General features: G+C 34.5%; 1 protein-coding gene across 3 annotated transcripts in view; it reads right to left on the bottom strand.

Moving 5' to 3' along the window:
* NAALAD2 (N-acetylated alpha-linked acidic dipeptidase 2) overlaps positions 1-26,894 on the bottom strand; it is a 57,159-nt gene that overhangs the window by 26,980 nt on the left and 3,285 nt on the right. For 2 of the 3 annotated variants that reach the window (XM_054438060.2, XM_054438062.2), the window contains exons 3-11: positions 16,593-16,779; positions 14,998-15,099; positions 13,492-13,617; positions 11,620-11,806; positions 6,914-7,007; positions 5,819-5,917; positions 2,129-2,214; positions 1,730-1,849; positions 1,542-1,624 (exon numbers count right to left, since the gene is read on the bottom strand). In XM_054438060.2, coding sequence (XP_054294035.1) covers positions 1,542-1,624; positions 1,730-1,849; positions 2,129-2,214; positions 5,819-5,917; positions 6,914-7,007; positions 11,620-11,806; positions 13,492-13,617; positions 14,998-15,099; positions 16,593-16,779 — 1,084 coding nt within the window. The remainder of the gene's footprint in view (positions 1-1,541; positions 1,625-1,729; positions 1,850-2,128; positions 2,215-5,818; positions 5,918-6,913; positions 7,008-11,619; positions 11,807-13,491; positions 13,618-14,997; positions 15,100-16,592; positions 16,780-26,894) is intronic. The other variant, XM_054438061.2, reaches the window with a different exon arrangement.

Here is a 26,894-nt window from a genome sequence, read left to right as displayed (position 1 = left end):
AATGAGACTATGTTGTTTGCAGGGACATGGATGGAGCTGAAGACCATTATCCTTGGCAAGCTAATGTTGAAACAGAAAAATAAATATCACATGTTCTCACTTATAAGTGGGAGCTAAATGATGAGAACCCATGGACACATAGAGGGGAACAACACACACTGGGGACTTTCAAAGGGTGGAAGGTGGGACAAGGGAAAGGGTCAGAAAAAATAACTAGTGGGTACTGGGCTTAATACCTGGGTGATGAAATAATCTTTCACTAGTAATATCACAATATTAGTTTCATAGAGTCTCAAAAATCACTGCATTTGAGTTATAGGTTTAACATTTCAAACCAGGTTTTTCAAAATTCTCTCTTCACCTAGTTTTTAAAATAGTTTTTCAAATAACTTTCAAAATGATATACATGTGAAAAACTAGGTGAAGTTAAGGGAGGGGTAAAGATGAAGAGAGAAGGGAGCCAACATTTATTGATCACTTACTGTGTGGATTAAATGAGTTAAAATGGGTAAATCACATAGCTACTGTAAAGCTCAATAGAAATATTATTACAATTATTATTGTTATTAATACATGATAACACTCTTCTTGAAAAGATGTGATCACAAATTGTGTGTTTATTGAGCTTAGTCTTACAGAAAGAGTAAAAGTTTACCACTGGGTCAAGGCAGGCAGGAAATGCCAACTAGAGAAATCAGCTTGTACAGAGTAGTTGAACAGCGTGGCAAATCCCCATGACACAGTTTACCTATGTAACATACCTGCACTTGTACCCTGAACTTAAAAGTTAAAAAAATGTATGTGCTTACCTTTTACATTTAAGAACTTAGAGATTACTTGACAGAGAGACTAAAGGAAGAAGTTGGAAGAAAAGGGCCCTAGGAGAGACACTTAAATATAAATAATTAAGAGTCAGTGACAAATGACAATCATATGCGAAGAAAAAGAACCCCACCTATGAAATTGTAAAGCAGGTCAATTTATTAAAGTAATTCAATTCACAGAATTATCACTTTATACTTAACAATGAAGCACATATCTGTTGTAAATGCTAAAGTATACTTATGGTTGCCATGTTAAATGGAATCTGTAAATGTGAAAATATAGTCAATATATGGCCATCTTAATAGAACATCTTATATTTTCTCAGATTTAAAAACTCTAAAGAAACTTCAAAAACTTGAAAATTAGCTCTAAGCATCTGTATCAGTTTTTAGATAAGTAAATTATCATCAAAAACATCTCATTAATTTTGATTATTTTCTGAGCTTACTGATTTTCTTATTTTTAATAAAACAAATGCAAATGGCAATGAAAATATTTTGACAAGAGCCAATAACTCTGTTTGCAGTCTAGTAATAAAAGGTTATTGCCAAACTGATGTGAAAGTAAAAACAAACTATTTCTTAAATTGTCTTGAGTCATTCTCCAAATCAAAACCATATTAGGTAATGGAATATATTTTTGATCATCCTGAGATACATACATATTTGTTCCCTGTTGACCAAAAAAATAATAAGAACCTTCTTTGTCTTATTTACCTCAGCCCATTCTGTGGAACCCAGAAGTCCAAATTCTTCTGCATCCCAGCTGGCAAAAATGATAGTTCTTCTAGGTCTCCAGCCTGTAAGAATTGTTAACACACATGGTTAGGTACAACTGCCTAAAAAATAAAAGAAAATTCAGTAAGTCACTTTTTGTCATCACCTAGGAAAGAAAGTTTGTTTACCTTTACTCATCAGTTTCCCAAAACTCCGAGCAATTTCTTGCAAAACAGCAACCCCACTAGTTGGGTCAATAGCTCCAAATACCCAGGAGTCCCGGTGACCTCCCAGAATAACATACCTGTCTGGAAAATAATACGTTCAAAAAACCTACAACTTTGAATACATTATAAATATTTGTAATTTATGTTTTTAAAATAAACATCCTCTTGCTTGAGTTTCCTCTATAGAGGACAATAAACACTATAAAGTAAAATCTTCTTTTAGACTTGTACAGTTTTCTTCAAAATTTAGTAGTTTCAAATCAGCCAAAAAACCCCACTTCAATTGTTGACTACAGTTTATCTTTACTTACTCTTTAATTTTTGTAAAAACAAAATGTTTTAAAAAATTATGTGACTCACCAGGTTCCACAGATCCTCTGATAGTTCCAATTACATTGTAAATCCTTGTAATTTTATTGATGTTATGAACATGCATTCTAACCTTCCTAGAATTTTAAAAGGAATAAATTACTTAGTACAGCAAATTATGTTTTTTTACAGTGTTTTATTATAAAAAACTATCTTCATAATAGTGTTTTATTATGAAAAGCTGTGCAATAGCATAATGGATTCTCATATCTCTACCACCTAAATTCAATAATTGTTAACACTGTTGAAGCATTCGCAAGTAAGGTACAGACATTATGCCAATTTACTTCTAAGCACCCAAGCATGCACCTTGAAGTCAAATTTTAAAAGCTGTCTATTTTATATTATTTTCTCATAGCTAAATTGTTATTTATTTAAAATTCAAAATATTCTATTATTCAAAATGTCATATTTATTCTAAAATGTAAAAATATACCCCAGTTAATTATGAAAACGAAGAAGACAGCCCATTATGTAATAAAAAAGTATAAGCATATTATTTAAATGTATCTATTTATATTTAATTAAATCCTAGGTTCAGAAATTTTCTTCATGATTATGGAAATGATATGTAAGTTTAAGAGCTGGCTTAGTGCCACCTATAAAAAACATAAAAAATTCTGTTGTTAAATGAGAATTTGGGAAGCTCCTGCTACAGTGCACAACTACATAATGAAATGTTTCTAGGCCATGATTGTTGATTCTGATTTGGGTCAGGCTTTTAAATATTCATTCATGAGTTACAATCAACCGAATTAGAAAACAAGGGAAAATACAATCAAGCTCAGCCAGACAGAAAAAAAAAGTCTCACTCACATTTTATGAATCCAAGATGACATGGGAAAATGCTACTTTTCCCCAAGGGAACAAAATTAATCATCGTTTATTCTAAAGGTAGGGAGACCTCCCTTGTTTCTAGTTTGTGATCGTTTTTTAAGGGAAGAATGAATAAGCCCCCGAAACTTGTATATTGTTAAGAACAAATTCTGGCTTCCCTCACCCCCACCAAAAGTATTCTGTTCTTCTGATATTTAATCCATTTGCAATATTCAACTAAAAGTACCTCAGAGGAAAACTAATTGATGGATTTTTTTTCTCATTTTAAGGCATTAAGTAAATGATTTCTTTTTGCTACTGACAGATGAAAATTAATAGCAGAAAAGCAGAAATATTGTTTAGCATGTGTTTCTAAAAATATGAGCCTTAGATATATGATTAGTAAGAAACCCAAATTCACCGCTTTGTGTCATTAAAAGAAGAAAAGTAAAGAAAAATGCAACATATGAGGAATGAAAAAAATTGATATTAGTCTAAACAAAAACATAGACTATCTGCTAAGATTCTCAAAGAAGGACATCTACATCTTTAAACCTACGTCTTTCTCGTTTTTAGTATTTTTGAGCTCCAGAAGAATATTTATTTGTCCTATTATTACTTCGAACTCATCACGTTTCAAATAAACTGAACTCTAGAATGCAGGCTCCACAGGGAGGAGATTTTTGCCTACTTTATTCACTGCTGAATCCCCAGAACCCAGAATGGTTCCCGGGGCATAGGAAATGCTCAAGAAATATTCATGAAATAAATGAATATAATCCTGTAAGGAAAAATTGGGAAAAACTTTGGTTTATCCATTATGGTCAACTTTACCTGTCAGTGTCCTTAACTAGACTGTTTTACAGCTCTGTAAAGAGAAGTTAACTTGTAGAAACATGATAGTAATGCAAATAATTCAAAACCACTGAAATGCACAATCTGTCTAGTGAAGGTTTGTGTTCCTTTTCTCACTGTGGAAGATTTTTAGAGGTTCCACTTTGAGGTACAATGGATTCATTTTGCAGAACCAGGTATGGGCAGCTTAAACCAATTCTTCATATCTTCTTTTGGCTCTCACATGTAAATTCTAAACAACAGTAGAAATTTAACTTTGCTGATACTCTGTATCTCTAGCTTTACTTTTTCTCTACTGATGTTGTGTGTTATGTTTCTGCTTTGCTTAGGGCAGATTAAGTTATTCCTCATTGGTGGCAGCAATGATTTGGAGTTGGCCTTTATGTCTTGTCATTTTATAATATCTGTAAATGGATTAATGGATTTTCAAGATCTCTGTGAGGTGAGACATGAGAGAATCTAGTTTTTAGTTTTGTTGTTGTTTATTTGTCCACTTTGAGTTCTAACCAATAGAGAATTCTATGGAATTCAGTGAAGGAGCACGGCTATTTTATATCTAGACTTAGGAATGTTTATGCTTTTGAGTTTACTCTTTAATTGTGACTAAAATTGTAGAACTGAAGTTATATGTTTTCTCTGTAGGTTTCTATTTGTAAATCAGAAAGGGCTTTACGTTTCATTGAGTAAGTTACATTTTCCTTTCTCTGGAGGGCATACACAAATTAGATAATAAAGTCTCTTAAATTAAAAGAGCACTGTTCTGATTTAATGATAGAGATAAACACATATAAATCAAACATTTATAAACTTATTATAAAACAAGGAAATTGGACTTCTAATATTTTAAAATTTCTGGAATACAAGAAATCCTACAGAAACTAAAAAATATTCTGAGAATCCAAATTCACGTAGTTAAGGGTAAATTGTTAGCAAAGAAGACTGATATAATAATTTTGGTTTAATAAAAACAGCTATATGCACTCTGATTTATCAGTGTTACATTTCTCTCTCCCATCACATTTCAGGCAAATCAAACTTCTTGAAGTTCTGATCATGCCATGCTGTTCAACTACTCTGTACAAGCTGATTTCTCTAGTTGGCATTTCTTGCCTCCCTTGACCCAGTGGTACACTTTTACTCTTTCTGTAAGACTAAGCTCAATAAACACACAATTTGTGATCACATCTCTTCTAGAAGAGTGTTATCATGTATTAATAACAATAATAATTGTAATATTAATTCTATTGAGCCTTATAGTCTTATAGTAGCTATGTGATTTATCCATTTAAACTAATTTAACCCACACAGTAAGTGATCTATAAATGTTGGCCCCCTTCTCTCTTCATCTTTACTTCTCCCTTAACTTCACCTAGTTGTTTTTTTTTTGTTTTTTTTTTTAGATGAAGTTTCAGTCTTGTTGCCCAGGCTCAAGTGCAATGGCGCGATCTCGGCTCACCGCAACCTCTGCCTCCTGGGTTCAAGCGATTCTCCTGCCTCAGCCTCCCAAGTAGCTGGGATTACAGGCATGCACCACCACGCCTGGCTAATTTTCGTGTTTTTAGTAGAAACGGGGTTTCTCCATGTTGGCCAGGCTGGTCTTCAACTCCCAACCTCAGGTGATCCGCCCGCCTCAGCCTCCCAAATGCTGGGATTCCAGGTGTGAGCCACCACGCCCAGCACCTTCACCTAGTTTTTCACATGTATATCATTTTGAAAGTTATTTGAAAAACTATTTTAAAAAAAAGTTGAAGAGAGAATTTTGAAAAATCTTTGAAATGTTAAACCTATGTTCAAATATATTAATTTTTGCGATTCTATGAAACTAATATTGTGATGTTACTAGTGAAATAATTCAATATTTTATTTGTAAGTACTTCTTAAGTAATGTAAAATGGTTATTTAGAAAGAGAAAAAGAGATAAGCAAAATATCCCTGGCAGAACAGTTATCTTGACATGTTTCCATGAAAAATATAAAACTTTTTCAGACTATTAAAGTAATGCAAAATTACCTGAAAGAATCACTCCCTGTAAAGCCAGGTCCGATACTATAACTCACATTAAGGGCTCCCTTCCAACTCTTATCTGGTGGAGCGATTCCTCCCAAGTAGCTGACAAAATAAAATGAAAGTCACATAAAAAGGCTACCACAATTTCTAAGGAGAAATTTTAAAGTTTGATGACAATATTTCATTCATATATATAACAAATATTTGTCATTTACTAAGTGCCAGGTATTGTCAAAAAGCCCGCCCTTTGTGGAGCTCATTTTCTAATGAGAGAGCCATACTGAAATCAGTAAGTAAAATACGTAATACGTTAGTGATGAGAGCAAAGAGAAAAAATAAAGTAGTGATGGCAAATGGGAAGCCTATCTCCTTATTTTTGACCTTAATTATTTATGTGGGGACTCACTGAATCCAAGATATCCTAAATATAGGAAATTAATGACTGCATTAAGGAGAAGAAATGTATTTGTAAAAAAGCTGCTGATTACACAGTAGGCACCCAAACAATTATTAAGTTGTAATACTCATACAGGCATTTAAAAATGGGAGTTGGGGGATATGTAAAGAAATATCAGATATAGAATACAATAATTGTTTACTATATTCTAAATACGGTGCTAAGTATTTTACACATATGATCTCATACTAACTCTATCAAGGAGAAACAGTTACTAGCCTCATCTTACAAATAAAGAAACTGAGCCGGAGAAAGTTTAAGCAACTGATCCAAAGTCATACCTCTAGTAAGTGGGGGACATTGTCATATTCTTATACTAGATGTTGAATATAAATATCTAATGAATACCTATGAAAATTCAATTGCTTGAAAAATCTCAAATCAGAATTATCTTAGGACATAGCTTTGTATTTGAGAATTTCATTTGTAGCAAACAGAGCGATATTTTATTTTTATTTCTTAGTCACTAAAATGACTACTTTTATGAAATAAAAAGATAGTATACTCTGTTATTCCTATTTCAGGAGTTATTTAGTTATAAAACTTTGTGTTTAACATAAGAATGCCATATTGGTTTTCAATGAGAAAATAGACACCTAGTGGAAAATATCTTAATCTCATATCCAACAAGAAAACTATACCGTAATAATATTTCTGCATCATTATATCCAATGGGATGTACAGGTATTCGGGGGATTCCCACTCCTTCTTCAACATCAAGTCTGAAAGTGTATTCTAAAAAATCAAATGCATAAAATGAAAACAATTTAAAAATCTGAGCAAGAGATATACAGGGATTTTTTGCATAACTGTTGCAGATTTGCTATACATTTGCAATTATGCCAAAATTAAAAGTTCCTGGCCGGGAGTGGTGGCTCACACCTGTCATCCCAGCACTTTGGGAGGCCGAGGTGGGCGGATCATGAGGCCAAGAGATGGAGACCATCCTGGCCAACATGGTGAAACCCCATCTCTACTAAAAATACAAATATTAGCTGGGCGTGTGGCGCGTGCCTGTAGTCCCAGCTACTTGGGAGGCTGAGGCGGGAGAATCGCTTGAACCCAGGAGGCAGAGGTTGCAGTGAGCCGAGATCACGCCACTGCACTCTAGCCTGGCGACAGAGCAAGACTCTGTCTCAAAAAAAAAAAAGTTCCCCAAAAGTCAGACAATTGTTTTACCTAATACATCTTTATTTAATAAATCATTTATATTTTAAGGTAATGTTAATTATAGAGATGGCAGTTTTCCAAATTTGTTTTGACATTTCACATAATTTTCTTGACCTTTACAAGAATATTTTATTTCCTGAAGGATCTCTTGAATCTTTCTTAGAGAAACGTTATTAACCAGATGCTTAAAAAATGTGTCCCAGATTCTGAAACTATAAATAATTGGAAAAAACCCAAGAGAACATATGCAATCTTGGGAATAAATGAGAAACATCTTATTCAAATAGTAATATATTATCATTCAAGGAATATTGCCAGCCTTAAAACCTCATTGGAACTGTGACTTTCAGCCAAGATAGAGTTAAAGGGACCAAATTTACCTTCATGCCTGAAACACCTTATTTTTTATTCACCTTATTTTATGTAAATGAAACACTTTAAAAATAATAAAATATGTAAAATAATAGTTCTATCATGAGATTTTTATTATGTAAGTAGCTTCATGAGATAATTGCCTGCTGAAACAAAATTTTAACAATATAATTAGATAATAAATCAGTAAGTATATAAGACTTTCATGACACTATTAACTAATTTGACCTAATTGACATTTATAGAATACTCCAACCAAAAACAGAATATACATTCTTTTCAAGTGCATATAGAATATGTATTAGAGAGACAATATTCTGGGCCATAAGACATGTCTCAGTAAATTCTCAGTATGTTCTCCGACCTCAGTGGAATTAAATTAGAAATCAATATTAGAAAGATAACTAGAACATCCTCAAATATTTTAAAATTAAATAACACATTTATAGATAAACCATGGGTCAAAGTAGAAATGAAAAGAGAAATCAGAAAGTATTTGGAACCAAATAAAAATAGAAACACTCAGCCTAGGCAACACAATAAAACCCATCTCTAAAAGTAAACATTAAAAAATTAGCTGGGCATGGTGGTACATGCCTATAGTTCCAGCTACTTGGGAGGCTGGGGCAGGAGAATCACTTGAGCCTGGGAGTTTGCGGTTACAGTGAGCTATGGTTGGACCACTGCACTCCAGCCTGGGTGACAGACAGGGTGACAGAGTGGAATCTTGTCTCTAAAATAAAATAAAACCACAATATATTAAAATCTGTAGGATGCAGCTAAAGTAGTGCTTATAGGGAGAGGTATAGCACTAAATAATCCATCTTAGAAAAAAAGTTAAGTTTCTGACAAATGACATCAGATTCCACTTTCAGAAACTAGAAAAAGAACAAATAAAGGCCAAAATAAGCAGGAGAAAGGACATGATAAATATCACAGCAGAAATCTAAGAAATAGAAACTGGCTGGGTTCCTGATGGCTCATATGTGTAATCCCAGCACTTTGGGAAGCCAAGGCAGGAGGATTGCTTGAGTCAAGGAGTTTGAGACTGTCCTGGGTAGTGTAGCGAGAGCTGTCTCTATTTAAATTTAAAAAAAGAAATAGGATACAAAAATAATAGTAGAGATAATCAATGAAACCCAAAGCTAGTTATCTGAGATCAATAAAACTAATAAACTTCCAACAAGACAGATCAGGACAAAAGGAGAAATGACTAAATTGCTAACATCAGGAATAAAGGAGAGAATATCACTCTAGTACCTGCAGACAGAAGAATAGTAAGAAAATATTATAAACCACTCTATGCTTATAAATTCAACAAGTTAGATGAAATGGACAAAAATCTTTGAAAAAATGCAAACTACCAAGGCTCACTTGAGAATAAATAGATCATATATATATATTACATATATATACACATATATATTACATATATATTACATATATACACATATATATTACACACACACACACACACACACACACACACACACACATATATATATATGTATGAAATTCAATTTGTAGTGAAAAATAGTTCTACATAAAACACTTCAGGCCCAGATAGATCCCTGGATAATTCTACCAAATATTTGTAGACAACATTGAACCCATTCTTTATAAACTCTTGCAAAAAAGTGAAGATGAAATGGTTCCCAACTCATGCTAAGAGGCCAGCATTTCTTTGATACCAAATGACACAAAGGTATTACAAGAAACTGAATCTACAGGTTAACATCCCTTATGATCATAGACAGAAACATTCTTAAGAAAAATATATCAAAAATTCAACAATATATAAAAGGATAATACATTGTCACCAAATGGGATTTATTTTAGGATGACAGGGTTGGATTAACATTAAAAACATCATATAACTTAACAAAAGTAAATGATAACATATGATCATCTCTATGTGCACAGAAAAAACATTTGGCAACATCCAACATACATTTCTAATGAAAACGCCCAGTATATTAGGATAGAAGTAAACTTCCTTATTGTGACAAAAGGAATGTATAAAAAACCTAGAGCTAACATAATATTTAACAGAGAAAGACTGGATACTTTCCCTGTTGGAACAGAAATAAAAAGCAAGTACGTCTGCTGTAACAACTTCTATTCAACATTGTACTGGAGTACCTCTATAAAATGTATATGAAAAAAAAGAAAGAAAAAAAATGTCCTGGAGGGTCTAGCCAGTACAATAAAGCAAAAAGAAGAAAGAGAGAAGGAGAGAAAGAAAGAAAGAGAGAGAAAGACAGAGAGAGAGAGAGAGAGAGAGAGAGAGAGGAAGGAAGGGCATGTAGATTGAAAACCAAGAAATAAAATTATCTTCATTTGCAAATGACATAATCATGTATGTAAAAATGCTGATAGAAGCTACAAAAACCTAGCAGAATCGATGGGTTTAACAAGTTTGCAGGATACAAGACCAATGTATTTCTTCTAGAAGTAGAATAATGTTTTCATTTCCTAGTAATGAAAAATTGGAATTAAAACTTTACAGTAGCATAAAACTATGAAATGTTTGTGGATAAATCTGGCAAAAGGTATGCGTGATTCATACAGTGAAACTATAAAACTCTGCTGAAAGAAATTAAAGAATGCAAAGTTATATTTTATTTACGGATCAGAAAATTCAATATTGTTAATTCAATTCTCCCAAATATTGCCAATTCTCCCCAAATTGATTTATAGATTTCATTCAATCTCAATCAAACTCCCAGGAGGCTTTTTGGTGGAAATTGTAAATTAGTTCTAAAATTCACATGGAAAGGACCAAAATTAGACACAACGTTTTGAAAAATAGAAGAGTTGTAACCTGGAAGTCATACACATCTGTTAGAATGTAGAATTGAAAAGACTGACATACTAAATGTTGGTGAGGACATAGCAAATAGAACACTCATACATTGCTGTTGAAATATAAAGTGAAACAACTTCAGAAAACAATTTTAAAATTTCTGTAAAAGTTAAATATCCAACTAACCATAATATTCAGGCATTTCACTTCCAAATATTTCCCAAAGAGAAATAAAAGAACATGTACATACAAGGTCTTGTACAACAACTGTTCATTACACCTTTATCTGTAATAGCCCCCACACTGAAAGCAATCCAAATGTCCATCTACAAGTAAAGGAATAAACTGTGGTATAGCCATTCAAGGGAATACTACTCAGCAAAAGAAAGAAAAACTATTGACAAAGATGCCAACATGGACAGATCTCAAAATAATCATGCTGACAGCAGAAATCAAGATGAATGGTTGCCTAGGGATCGGATGAAGTGGGAAGGAAGAGTTGGGAGGGTGGGAATATAAAGAGACGAGAGGAAGCTTTTTTAAGATAATGGGTATGTTCATTATTTTGACTGTAGAGATCATTTCACATAGGTAAAACTTCCAATTTTGTTTTAAATAACACAAAAACTCATTTTTTTAAAAAAAGAAATTTATGATATAAAGAAGGATACAATCCATCAGTAATTCAGCAAACCTAAATTGTCATTTGTTAAAAGGAGCATTACTTTAGGTATGAGGATCAGTATTTCTGAACTCTAATAAAGGAAGAAGGAGAGTATGAACTGAGTGTTTATTCCCCATGCCGACATCTCATGAAAATTTAAAACTAAAATAATACAAGAGCAAATGTTTTAAAATTCCCAGCAGCAGTAATCCAAAATGATATAAGTGTACTCAATTTTAGTTTAATATTATTCTGAACATGCTTGCTTGTATTCCTTCTAAAAGGGCAAGGAGTATTTTTTGCAAAATTGGTGGACTGATAGGCTCATCCCTTACCTTTTGCTGGATAGCCTGGAGTGAGTGGGTCACCAGCACCATTCAAATTTAACACATTTCCTCTCTGGGCTGCAGTTCCAGGAAGATTCCATCCTTTGGGATATGGCTGTACCTCCGGAGCAAAGTAGTCAGCTGGATCTGAGTACAAGATGATTCCTCTGGCTCCTGCTAACATGGCATTTTTAACCTGCAGGGGCAATGTGCAATTTATAATGCAGATATGGCAAATGGTTGGCTTATTCATATAAGAAAGACATTAATTTAATAATGGAAGGATATTTAGACACTGCCTTTTACCATACAATTACACATTCAGTTCTCTTGGCTTTGAACACAATTTCCCACCTGTTAGACCTAATAGACTTCCATTATTCCGTGGAATTCTAAACAAGCTCTCATTTCTTCTGTGAAACATTCCTATTACAACCTGCAACTGTAGAATTAATGTCCCTTCTTTGTAGTTCTATATTTTCTATATTATAGGATAGCTCTTAATGTATTAAAATATCTTTTAAATATCTATCTCTCCTATTAGGCTGAGGGTGTTTTTGAAAACATGAACCATGTCTTCTTAATTTTAAACTACTGCCCTGTAAAATCTTGCACAACATAGAGTAAGCATTCTACAAATATTTATGGAACTAAACTGATTTAAAATTGTATGCAGAGCAGTCATATTTGTGAAAAACAGCCCAGGGTTTTTGTAAACATCTTTCTAACAATCCAAACTGGCCAAGAATAGGAAAATGTACCCTGTGAGATACTAAATTCTTCTTCACCAAAAGTATTGTAGCACAAGATGGATAACAGTCTTGATTCATAAAAATGCATTCCAACATTTAGAGAACACCCTGTTATATCACTAAGAGTATAATCTGTCACAACTTTTTGAAGGAAAAGTGATGATGTCTATCAAAATTTTGAAAGAATATACACTATTATTTAGCCATTTAATTTCTATGAAACTATACTACAATAATCTTCCCACAAATTTCTGAAGCATATATGGACAAAGATGTTCACAATTAAATTATTTCTAATAGTAACAAATTCAAGATAAGACAAACATCGTCAGTAGTGGAATGGTTAAATAAATGGCTTATCAATTCTGTGAAATATGATGCCATCATTTAAAATAGTAAGGTAATTAATAAGCAGTTATATAGAAATTACTAAGTACCAGCCACTCTCCTAAGTGCTTTCAAACAAAGTCATTCAATAAGGACTCTATGAGATTGGTGCCCTCGGCATTCACATTTTATATATGACGAAACTTTGCAACAGAGAACTTAAGTAACATGCTCACAGTAAAAGATCTAGAAAGAATAGGAGCCAGACTAGACCAGAACCCAAGTGATATGGATCTAGGGTTCTATACTCTTAACCAATGTATTACATAACTCTCAACGTGTGGACATGAAGAATATGAGTCATGGCTGAATGAAAAAAAATAAAGTCTTATACAATGTAAAAGTAAATAAATAAATATATGTAAAATGGGCATATAGGGACAGATGTATTTATATTTCACATAATTAGGTTTGAAAAAAGCTATTAAGATTGATTATATCTGAATAATGAAGTGGGTAATGCAGAGGAGCTTTTCATTTTTTTCTTTATACAAATTTCCTTCAATTAAATTTCTAAAAGCAAATATTACTTTTGTAATAAAAATGATTAAAAATAATTTTCTTTTCCAGGTATGTGAGAAAACATAAAAACATGAGTTTCCGTGTACCCATGGCAAATAGTAAAAAAAAAAGAAAAGAAATGTTTGAAAGCAATTTGGAAACAGAGAAGCAAGTTGGTCATTTACATTTACAGAATATATATATCCTCTCATTCTCTGTAGAAAAACAAATAATACTGTACTTTATTTCCTCTGAAGATTTTTCCATATCTTGCAATAACAATCTTCCCAGTACAGTTGATGCCCATCTCTCTTTCTAGTTTGAAAAAGTCTTCAGTGCGAGCATAGTTCACATATACAAGATCTCCCTATAGGGAAAAGAAAATATATATAATACTGCAAAAATTAAAGAAGAAAAACAAAAAATAAGTTTGCTTCACAATACTACATCATCAAAAGTGTTTCCTTTCTTTATTTGGGGAATAATAAACAGACCCACGGTAATTATGCAGAAGTCATTACAGAATCTTTTAAAATCCTGAAAAGGTTTAAAAAACGACAATGTATAAGAGTTATTTATTTATTTATTTATTATTTTTGAGACGGAATTTCACTCTGACGCCCAGGCTGGAGTGCAGTAGCACTCCCTCGGCTCACTGCAACTTCCTCCACCTTCTGAGTTCAAATGATTCTGCCTCAGCAGCCAGAGTAGCTGTGATTACAGACATGTGCCACCACGCCCAGATAATTTTTGTATTTTTTAACAGTAGAGATGGGGTTTCACCATGTTGGCCAGTCTGTTCTTGAACTCCTGACCTCCAAAGATCTGCCTGCCTCAACCTCCCAAAGTGCTGGGATTACAGGTGTGAGCCACTGCACCCAGCCAGACATATCTAAACAGCATGTCCTGTGTTGAAGAAATTATCAGTGTATGCAAAACCACAGGGAATACAGTAAATAAATGTCATTTTAAATATCCTAACTATATTTATTTAATTTCCAACCATTGCATTAATTTAAGAACCTCTATGGTATGATCTATAAAATCCTATCTATGAATCCATAAAATATTCAAATTATGAAAAATGGAAAGAAGCTTGTAAAAACACCTACTGCTGGGCGGGAGCGGTGGCTCACGCCTGTAATCCCAGCACTTTGGGAGGCCGAGGCAAGCAGATCACTTGAGGTCGGGAGTTCGAGACTAGCCTGACCAACATAGAGAAACCCCGTTTCCACTAAAAAAAAATACGAGGTTAGCAAGACGTGGTGGCATGCACCTGTGGTCCCAGCTACACGGGAGGCTGAGGCAAGATAATTGCTTGAACCTGGGAGGCGGAGGTTGCAGTGAGCCGAGATTGTGCCACTGCACTCCAGCCTGGGTGACAAGAGCGAAACTCTGTCTCAAAAAAAACAAAAAAAACAAAAACAAAAACAAACAAACAAAAAAACACCTACTGCCTCACTGAAAGGCATGTTCAGCCGTTTGTTATTTCAGAGAGTGGCAACTGCTTCAGCACTGTCAGTTTTTAATGTATTTGTTTTGTTTCTTTTTTCTGTCTGGTGTTCTTTTCTATTTTATTTTATTATTATTTTTTAATTTGAGGGATGAGGTTTTCATAGTACTGAATATCAAACAATGAACCTGCATGAATGATTCACCTAATTTCCTTGGGTTTAGTCCTCCATACAGGTTTTACATAGCAAAAGAACCATTTAAAGACTTGGATTACAAATGTATTTTATTTTACCTCTGGCATGCCTTGGGCTGAGAAAGCATTATATGCTGGCACAATATTTGTAACATTCTCATAGCCATCTGGTGGTGGTTCGAGGTATGATGTTTTGAAAATCTAGCAAGAATTAAAATATGTCAAGTTAGAGAGAAAAATTCCAGATTATTATTAAGATATAATTCATTTTGCCTCCAAGTATATACTTCAGATTAAGCATCCTGGAACTAGGTTCTATAATAGATAAATTACACTGACAACAATGAGAAAGAGCCTTATCATTATTATTGTCTTCCTAATAATAGAAACTTTTATAAATGCATGCAATCCCAGGTAACCAAAAGTTTCCTTACGAAGTGCAACAGCAGAGCTTCAAAGGTGGCACTTTGGTGATCCTCTTTTTTTGACTATGCCTTTTCAGCTTCCTTTGTGGGCTCCTTTTCTTTCATCTTTATTTAAATAATATTTCCCCATGTTTTATCCCCAGCCCATTGCTTGCCTCTGTACTCCCTCCCTGCGAGACTTCATTAAGTATCAGAATTTTACCAATAGCTAATATGCTTATGATGCTTACCTTTTCATATTCATATATTTAAATGTTTGGTGGTTATTTCATCCTGGATGTCCAAACTCAACATGTTAAAATTCAAATTTATCATCTCTCACCCTGGGCCTCCTTTTGATCTGCATTTCCTACCTCTATTAATAGTTTCAGTCATTAGCCACCCACACCAGACAGTCTCGGAGTCATCCTGAACTCTATCTTCCCCTCCTTCCCCAAGTCAATCACTAATCAAGTCCTGCTAATACATTTCCTTACTATTTCTGAAATCCATCCCTCATCCTCATTCCTACTAACATCCTAATTTAAAACTTTATTATCTTTTACCTGGACTATTGTCTTAAGACAACAACTTTAACCCGTTGCTTAGCCTAGGTATAATCCACAGAGGATCTTGTCTATCTAAAATGCCCCTCTAGCCACATTCTTCCCCTGCTCAGGACTTGTCATTGGCTCCCGTGAACTGAAGTTGAAGTTTAAGCTCCTTAGGACAGCATACACGCCCTTCTATGATCTGTTCCCAGAACATATTTACTGGTTTATCTCACATCATGGCCCACTTTGTATTTTACACTTTTGAAATACAGAAAATCACTACATTCTCCCAATAAAACTAGGCTAGTATATGCCTCCAAGCCTTTGCCAATATTTTGTCTTTTGTTGAGAATTTTCTTAGCTTATTTTGTCACATGGTTAACTCCTTATGTCCCTTCATGACTCACATGTCTAGACTTCAGGAAACATTGTCTAACTCCCAGACTGGGCTGAGTGACCCTTTTCTGGGTAAATAATGAATTCTAATCATAATCTTCATAGCACTTACCGTACTAATTTGAAGTCTGAAGTATTCCATTGTCTGCCTCAACTTACTTAGGCAAAGGAACCATGTCCTAGTCTCATTCTGGCCTCAGGACTTAACACCATGTCGAACACATAGTGGATACTGAATAATTCACTATTAACAAATTTCTACTTTTACTTGACCCTACATTACAATCCACATAAAATGGTCGGATTGCAAAATATAAAAAGTACCAACAATTTCACATACCTCAGTTTCATGTTCATCCACAATCGATATATAGTTGGCATTTGTCTCATTGGGGTAAGATAAGAGGACATCATAATGAACCAACTTGGCTGAATCTAGTCCAAATTTCTTCCACTGGGTTTGGATTTTCTTGGCAAGCAAGAAATTTTGTTCTGTTCCTGCCAGATGAGGAAGCTTTGTAAAAGAACTAAAATGAAAATAAAATATAAGAGGGCGTTAAAGACTATGCTCAGACGATGTGCCTAAAAACTATTCTAAATGCACTACTTATGCTTTGGGCATTAAGTTGTCATTCCTATATGACAGATAAAAGAAACACAGCTAATGCTACCAGTTTCTAGATAGGCCAATTTTTAAGTTATTGGTGGGCAACTGCAGTTTTCATATTATGCTTCCTCAGAAAAGAACACATTGCATGGTAGACACAATCAGCAAAAGCTCAGATATGAGAAGACATCCTGGAAGAATGTCATACTTCTATATCAATAATGTTCCTTTTTGCTGCTTGTCAGAACAGAGACATTTTGGAAAAAAAAATTAGATCTTAACATCTCGCAGGGACCACTTGGGCACTTCCATGTTTAACTTATATATTTCTACTGTTGATTGTATCGTGTATGCAGTTGCTTATTTATCTCATTGATGTCAAAGTCCATGCATTTTTATTTTTCATATCCCCTAGTGCTTAGTTCTTGCCTTTTACCCAAAAAGTACAGGCTTGCTGAATTTAATTTGGGCAGTGTTCTCTTGGTTTTGGATGTAAATGAGTTGTAACATTTAAGTGACCTCACAAACATAGTTCTTAGTGAGATTTATTTTACTTGGGGTGAATAATATTTTTAAAGTCCCTGGCCGGGCATGGTTGCTCACACCTGTAATCCCAGCACTTTGGGAGGCCAAGGAGGGTGGATCAACTGAGGTCAGGAGTTCGAGACCAGCCTGGCCAACATGGTGAAACCCCGTCTCTACCAAAAATACAAAAAATGAGCCACGCATCGTGGCAGGTGCTTGTAATCCCAGCTACTTGGGAGACTGAGGCAGGTGAATTGCTTTGATCTGGGAGGCGGAGGTTGCAGTGAGCCGAGATCATGCCAATGCACTCCAGCCTGGGTGACGGAGTGAGACTACGTCACAAAAAAAAAAAAAAAAAAAAAAAAGTCCCCCACCATCAGTAGAACAAAAATAAACACTTTTTTAATTTTTTTTTTTTAGTTAACCAGACGACATCCACAAAATATACAGCAGTAGAAGGAAATTAACATGTATTGAAAACCTGTTGTATGACAAGAACTCTACATTCACTTTCACATGTGTTTTCTCATTTAATCATCACAATCCTTCTTCTGTCATCCCCATTTTGCAAATGAGGAGACTGACAGAGTGACTGAATAATCTACTCATAATTTTACAGCTAATAAATGCTGGAACTGGAATCCAAAATTGTAGTTATCCGATCCTGAGAAATAGTGATATTTCTAAATAATTCATCTGCTGTTATTACCCATGTGCTTAAAATTCTTCTACAACTCCCTGTACCCTGCATTAGAAAGTTCACACTCCAACATGGCATCTAAAGCACTTTTAGGTTAGATCTTCTCTCCTGTCTTTTCAGATTAATTCCACATCACTCTCTTATAAACTCCTCTACTCTCTGTCACTGAGTATACTTATTTTTCTCATAAAATGATTATGATCTTTAATACCTTTTAGCCTTTGCGCAATGTCTTATCTCAGCCAAAAATATTGTTTCATCTACCTGAATCTTCCTCTATCACCACTTCTAATCACTCTCCTTTCTCATCTGCAAACTATTAATCATCCATAAGGACTCTTCAAGCATCATCTTCTCTGAGAAGATGTCTTTCTCTATATCAGAAAATGAAAACTGCAGGTATCAGATGTTTAATTTCTTACCATATTTATTTTTTAAAAGTACAAATGTGTTCAGACAGAAGTTATTTTATATGTATAGGAATGAAAAAGCAAAACGGCTAGAGATATTTAATTTCTACTTTATACAATTCATCATTTTTGTTTCTACATAGAGCAAATATGATTCTTGCAATTAGAAAAAATATATATATTTCCTTAAATTAGGAGGGAGGATTAGCCATGAACTTTTTTGCCTCCCAAGTTTTCAAGAACTCCCTGAAATGAAATAGAGAAGTACAGAAAAAGAGCAGGAAGGTATAACACCCTTTATTTTATATCAGGTTTTCTCTGTATGGTCCCAAGATGGGCATTACAGCTCCAGGCATACATATTCACCCAGTAACTTCAGGAGAAACAAGTACAAACTACAACAACTATTCCTTCTTTTGTGTTTAACAAAGGAATATTTTTGCAGAAGATCTCAGCTAAGTTTTTCTCCCATTTCATTAGGCAAAATAGGGTCATTTACCCCTTCTAAAATCAATCATTGCCAGAGGGAGGATAATGATTGGCTTATGGACTAATCAAGAGATTCCTGGGCTGGGAGGAAGGTAACCTTTACTGAACACATACCCTCCTGAGGGAGGGAGAATACTCACAGTTGAGGCTCTGTTAATAAGAAAGTGGCTGGGAGAAATACAATTGTTCCCACATTTAAGCCCTTTAACTCAATCTTCAAGCCCTCCTTTGCCTTCTAAACTCTTCTGCTGTGTTCATTAACCCTTTAGCTCTGCAATCAACAATTTGCTTATATCTTCAGCACCTTCTCTGAATATTTTCTTGACCTCCTTGTCTTTCTTTTCTGTCTTTTTTTCTTTTTTTTTTTTTTGATGGAGTTTTGCTCTTGTTGCCCAGGCTGGAGTGCAGTGGTACAATCTCGGCTTACTGCAACCTCCGCCTCCCAGGTTCAAGCGATTCTCCTGCCTCAGCCTCCTGAGTAGCTGGGATTACAGGTGCATGCCACCATGCCCAGCTAATTTTTTGTATTTATAGTAGAGGTGGGGTTTCATTATGTTGGAAAGGCTGGTTTTGAATTCCTGACCTCAGGTGATCCACTGTCCTTGGCCTCCCAAAGTGCAGGGATTATAGGCGTGAGCCAACGTGCCCAGCCAACATCCTTGTCTTAACTGGTTTCCTCTGAGGACCCTGCTCACCTGCAGGCTGTTTTATTTTCCATGACCCCATATATCTCATGGCTAAAGTTCAGCTAGGAGGTCTTCTTACTCTCCACTGGCTGTTTCAAATATATCTCTTTTTTCTTCTTTCCAAACTAACAGCTTTTTTGAAGCTTACACAAAAAGTCACCACCCACTACACCTTCTAGGTATGTACTGTCATCTACAAAACTTTGAGTCATGCCTCTTCATTCATTAAAGTTGGGGGCCCCTAATATGGTGTGTTTCCCTCTACCTTGTTCTTGTCATCATTCTTGGTGTGTAATTTTTGTATGTGATTGGATGCAAAAGAAAGAAAAAACAACACCAACAAGATATTTAATCATCAAGAAAACCATTCAAAGATTGCTTATCAACTTATGCATATTATACACTAAAGTATAATAGTAATAATATAAATAGATAATTTTAATGTTTAAGCAAGAGCATCACCATATTTTACTTCTGATACCTCATGCCATTTTCTAGGAGCTTTCTTTTGGACACTTAATGATACAGTGCAAACAGTTCAATAGTGTTAACATCTTACCTGGTCTTTTAAGTTAAGCAAATTTAAATGTAAGCACTCTGTCTCACTTGATAAGACATTCACAACTGGGTGCGGTGTCTCACGCCTGTAATCCCAGAACTTTGGGAGGCCGAGGTGGGTGGATCACCTGATACCAGCCTGGTCAACATGGCAAACCCCTTCTCTACTAAAAGTACAAAAACTAGCCGGGTGTGGCGGTGGGAGCCTGTAATCCCAGCTACTCGGGAGGCTGAGGCAGAAGAATTGCTTCAACCTGGGAGGTGGAGGTTGCAGTGAGCCGAGATTGTGCCACTGCACTCCAGTCTGGGCAACAGGGCAAGACTCTGTAAAAAAAAAAAAAAAAAAAAACCACAAAATCCCCTGCCATTCTACTCCATTGCATGAGCTATATATAGACTGAGTCTCTCTTTAAGTGATGTTCATTCCTACTCATTCGTTTCCTGTATCATCAAAAAAGCACCTCACAACAGACATTTTGAACTAACCTCTTGATATCTGATGTGCCTTGATAATACATAAGCTGAAATTTAATAAGAACATTATAGCTGATTTATTCCTCATTACAATAGCTCACTCGAGTTCATCCATAGACACTAACATGGAACCTTGTGATCTCATCAACAGCACAGACGGGTAGAAAACAGAGATACTACTCAACTTATGGTGAGGTCATGTCCCTATAAACCCATTGAAAGTCAAAAATATTACTAAATTGAAAATGCATTTAATACCCTGATAAGTCCATCATAAAGTTGAAAAATTCTAAATCAAACCATCATAAGTCAGGGATTGTCTGTTAACCGTAGTGTATGTACTTCACTCGATATATCTGTCTGTAGGGTTTAACTGGAGTATTAGAAGAAAAGAAGAGAAAGAATGGTGCAGAAAGATAATTTAAGAAATAGTAAACAAGACCTTTCTAAATTAATGGAAGACATAAATTTACATCGTCAAGAAGCTCAGAGAGCCTAAACAGGCTAAATTTAAAAAAAAAAAACTATGCCTAGACACATAGTAAAACTGCTGAAAATCAAAGACAAAATTGATACATGTTACATGATTTAATGACTGTAAACTTCTCATCAGATGACATGGCAGCTAGAAGACAGTGAAACATTTAAAGTTCTAAAAACGTCATGTGTGTTAGCAGAGTCAACCCAGAATTCTATATCCAGGAAAAATATGTTTGGAGAATAAAGTTGAAGTAGAGAATTTTATGGATGAAGAAAAACTAAGAATTTGTCACCATCAGACTCCACATTACAGGAAATACTTAAGGAAGTTATTCAGACTCAACAGAAATAGCACACGGCAAACTAAATCTTCAGAAACAAATGAAAAGCATCAAAACTGATAAATATCTAAGAAACATGAAATACTAATTTTAACTTTAATTAGTTTACAATACATATACATGTTCAAAGAAAAAATATAACATTAATATAGCATTATTTTTTGAGGTTTATATTTCATGTATGTATGATACATATGACAGCTACTTTATAAAGGATGGTGGGGGAGAGAGTAAATGGACATATAGAAATGTGAGTTTCTCCATTTTACATTAAGTGACACAGTAGTAAATTTAAGAATACAGTGAAACATAATAGATGTATAATATAACCTTTAGACTATCCACTAAAAAGTATAGCCAAAGAGGTATAGCCAAAAGATAAAATAAAATAAAATTTCATATATTTTCCCCACTATCAAAAATTCAGAAAATGAGTAAATGTACAGAAAGAAAACAGAAAACAAACCATAAAGTGGCAGACTTAAGTTTAATTATATCAATCAATAACTATATTATATGTTAATGGACTAAATACTCACAAGGCAGAGGTTACCAGAGTGGATAAAAAAGCAAATATCTATTATATGCTGCCCGCAGAGGGCATACTTAAATTAAGATTACAAAAATGGATAAAACAGCAAATGACAACTGTGTTCTCTCTATAGAGGGTACATTTTAATTCTAATGAAAGTGATAGTTAAGAGTAAGTAGATGGAAGAAGACATCCTATATAAACATAAGTATTAGAAGGCTGACGTGGCTCCATTCATATGAAATAAAATAGACTTAAAAAGATTATTACTGAAGATAACTAAGCACATCTCATAAAAATAAAAGGACATTCTGTTATGAAGACATAACAACATCTATGTGTAGATGCCTAATGAATGAGCCTCAGAATACATAGAAAAAAAACTGACCAAATTGATGGGACAAATAGACAATTTCGCATTCATGGAGAAAACTATAACATACCTCTGGATTAAATTTGACCCCGTCCCAAATTAGTAAAGAAATAAAGGAATTACCCTACCAACCAGCTAAAAAAGAAAAATCATATGATCATATTAATTGATACAGAAAAAGCACTTGACAAAATTCAACACCCATTCATGATAAAAACCCTCAGCAGTCTTGGAATAGAGGGGAGCTTTCTTAACTTGACAAAGAGCATCAACAAAATACCGACAGCTACATCATACTTAATGGCGAAACTAAATCTTTCTCCTTAAGATTAGAAAAAAAAAAAGAATGTCCATTCTTACTACTCTTATTCAACAGAGTAATGGAAGTTCCAGCCAGCATAAAGAGGCAGTTTTTCTTAAAAAAGCAAAAGGCATACAGATTAGAAAGAAAAAAGAAATGAGACGTTCCCTTTTTGAAGATGACGTTATTGTCTACACAGAAAATTCCAATGAATCTACAAGAAACAAACCAAAACAAACAAAGAAACAAATCAAACTCTTTCCCACCTTCCAGCCAAGTCCAGTGGCTCACACTTGTAATCCCAGAACTTTGGGAGGCTGAGGTGGGAGGATTGCTTAACCCCAGGAGTTTGAAACCAGCCTGGGAAATACAGCAAGACTCTTTCTCAGAAAACCCCCCAAAACCAAAACAAACAAACAAACAAACAAAACCTTCTTAGAGTTCAGCAAGGCCACTGGATGCAACATCAATACACAAATGCAACTGTATTTCTATATGCTAACAATAGAGTATGTGGAAATTGAAATTAAAACACAATATAATTTGCATTTGCTCCAAAGAAAATGCAATACTTAGATGTAAATCTAACAAAGCATATAAAGCATCTGCTTAATGCAAATTACAAAATACTGATAAAAGAAGGAGATCTATAGTTGGAAACATACCACGTTCATGTAATAGAAGACTGGACATAGCAAAAATATCAAGAATTCCCAAATTGCTCTATACTATTAATGTAATTCCTATCAAAGCTCCACCAATAGTTTTTTATACAAATATGAGTTTATTATATATTTTAAATGAAAAAGTAAGAGATATAGTATAGCTACAATAATAGCTTAAAAGAATAAGGTAAGAGGAATCATTCTATGTTTTGTTAAAATCTACTATATCACTTTAATAATCAGGACAGTACGGTACTGGATAAATAGGGCAGAATATAAAACCCAGAAACAGAATAAGACTCTGTCTCTACAAAAGAGAGAATCTAGAAATAGACTCACACAACTATGCCCAACCAATTTTTTACAAAGTTGCAAAAGCAATTAAATGAAAGAAGGATAACATTTTAACAAGTGGTGATACAGCAATTGGACATTCTCAAGCAAAAGAATAAACTTAACCTAAACCTTACACCTTTATGCACAAAATAACTCAAAATAGGTCAGAAACTTTAATGTAAAAGGCAAATTATAAGTCTTTGGGGTAAAAAAGAAGACAAAATTGGTCAAAGTCCAGATCAAAAAGTTCTTAGATATGAACCCAAAAGCATGATCCAAAAAGAGAAAAATTGATAAATTAAACCTCATCAAAATAAGGTTTTAACTTCTGATCTGCAAATGAGGGTGGGCAAATAGACAAATTACAGACTGGAAAAAAATATTTGTTCACTGCATTTCCAACAAAAGACATATCTAGAATAGAGTTGACCCTTGAAACATAGGTTTGAACAGCATGGGTCCACTTATATATGAATTTTTTTCAATAAATATATTGGAAAATCTTTTTGAGATTTGCAGCAATTTAAAAAAAACTCATAAATGAACCATATAGCCTAGAAATATTTAAAAAAAAGAAGAGGTTTGTCACGAATGCATGAAGTACATGTAAAAGTATTTTATCATTTACTGTTTTAAAATAACATGAATCTATTATAAAAAGTTAAAATGTATCAAAACGTATGCATACACTTACAGACTACGTGGTGCCATTTGCAGTCTAGAGAAATGTAAACAAACATAAAGATACAATATAAAATCATAATTATGTAAAATTAACTATAATACATTGTGTACTACAGTAATACTTTTGTAGCAACCGCTTGCTGCTCTTGCAGTGAGCTTGTGCGGTGACTATCTGCTTAAACCACTGTGTGATACTAAGCATCTCCCTAATCATCACTACGTGAACAGTTTGTTTCTCCAGTAAATTGCTTATGGCAGTTTAAAAAATGATCTCCCATGGTTCTCATGTAGTTCTCACCGTGTTTAGTACAATACTGTAAACCTTGAATAACACCATGGGATCCATACAGAGTGCCACTAATGATACATTATAAGAAAAAGATGAATTGCTTGGTATACCATAGACTGAGATGTGCAGCTGTGATTGCCGTCCATTTTCAAGATAAATCCAGCATAAAGACTATTGTTAAAAAAAAAAAAGGAAAAATTTGTGAAGCTGTCATGGCAGCTATGCCAGCAAGTGTGAAAACCTTGTTCTTTTGCAAATTACCTTTTTTTCTTGTATTGAAAATGTAGCTTTTATGTGGGTGTAGGATTGCTATAAGAAAGGCATATCTATAAACTCTAATTAATGTGATTTGAGAAAAAGCAAAGTCATTCTATGATAATTTAAAGCAAAAGGAAGGTAAAGGTGGAGAATAGTATGCCTGCAAAAGATGGTTTGATAAATTTAGAAAGAAGTTTAACTTTTTAAGTGTCAAGATAACAGGAGAAGCAGCTTCTGCTCACCAAGAGGCAGTAGACAAGTCTTCAGATGACATTAAGAAAATTACTGAGGAGAAAGGATATCTGCCTGAAAAGACTTTTTAATGCAAATGAAAATGCCCTATCCTGGGGGCGGAGGGGGATGCTACAAAGGATATTTATGAGTAAGGAAGAGATGTAAGCACTGAGATTTAAGGCAGGAAGGGATAGGCGAATTCTACTGTTTTGTGCAAATGCACGGGTTTATGATAAGGACTGCCCTTATCTATGAAGCTGCTAACCCCCAAGACTTGAAGGGAAAAGGTAAACACCAGCTTTCAGTCTTTTGGTTGTACAACAAGAAGGCCTGGACAACAGAAACCTATGTTCTAGATTGATTCCACCCATACTTTGTTCCTGCAGTCATGAAATACCTTGCCAGGAAGGGATTGCCTTTTAAAGTTCTTTTGGTATTGGAAGACACCTCTGGCTACCCAGAAACCCTGAGATCAAGTAATCTACTTGCCCCCAAACACATCTCTCTAATTTGCCCCCTAGATCAAGGGGTCATAATAAGAATTTTAAGGCTCACTGCACTCTATGGAAAGGACTGTCAATACTACGGAAGAGAACCCTGACAGAACTTCATGAAATTCTGAAAAAAATTACACCATTGAAGATGCCATCATTGTTATAGAAAATGCTGTGAAAGCCATCAAGCCCAACACAACAAATTCCTGCTAAAGAAAACTGTGTGCAGATGTTGACATGACTTCACAGGATTGATGACAGAGCCAAACAAGATAATCATGAAAGAGATTGTGAATATGGCAAAAAAAAAAAAAAAAGATTGAGTGATGAAGGGTTTCATGATAGTAATCTTGGAAAAATTCAAAAGGTAGTAGACACCAGAAAAATTAACAGAAGACGATTTGATGGAGATGAATACTTCTAAACCAGTACCAGATGATGAGGAAGAAGACACAGAAGAAGCAATGCCAGAAAACAAGATGATATTAGACAATCTGGCAGAAGGGTTTCCATTATTCAAGACTGCTTTTGACTTCTTTTACAACACGGTCCTTTCTATGATATAGGCAATAAAACTAAAGCAAATGAAGGAAGAAGAACTGGTAGTGTATAAAAATATTTTTAGAGAAAAGAAAAAGTAAAAAACAGGCATGATGTCTAAGAATTAAACGGAATGTGACTGCCTTTTCTGCCTCCCTTCTCTACCTTCTCTGCCTCTGCCATCCTTGAGACACGAAGACCAACCCCTCCTCTTCCTCCTCCTCCTCAGCCTACTCAATGTGAAGACTGGATGAAGACCTTCATGAAAATCTACATTCACTTATTGAATAGTAAATGCTTTTTCTCTTTCTTATGATTTTCTTAAAATCATTTTCTTTTCTCTAGCTTACTTTATTGTAAGAATACAGCATATAATACATATACAAAATACATGTTAATTGTCTATTTTATTGCTAAGGTCACTAGTAGGGTATTAATAGTTAAGTTTTGGGGGAGTTCAAAGTTATGTGTGGATTTTTGACTGCATGGGGGTCAGCACCCTATGCCCACATTACTCAATAGTCAACTCTATATAAAGAGCTCTAAAAACTCCATAGGGGGGTTGGGGATGGTGGCCTATGCTTGTAATCCTAGCACTGTGGGAGGGTGAGGTGGGTATGTCACTTGAGCTCACAAGTTCGAGACCAGCCTGGGCAAAATAATGAG

Source organism: Pongo pygmaeus, chromosome 9 (genome assembly GCF_028885625.2).
Source record: "Pongo pygmaeus isolate AG05252 chromosome 9, NHGRI_mPonPyg2-v2.0_pri, whole genome shotgun sequence".
Lineage (NCBI taxonomy): Eukaryota > Metazoa > Chordata > Mammalia > Primates > Hominidae > Pongo > Pongo pygmaeus.
This window is presented reverse-complemented; position numbering and strand designations above follow the sequence as displayed.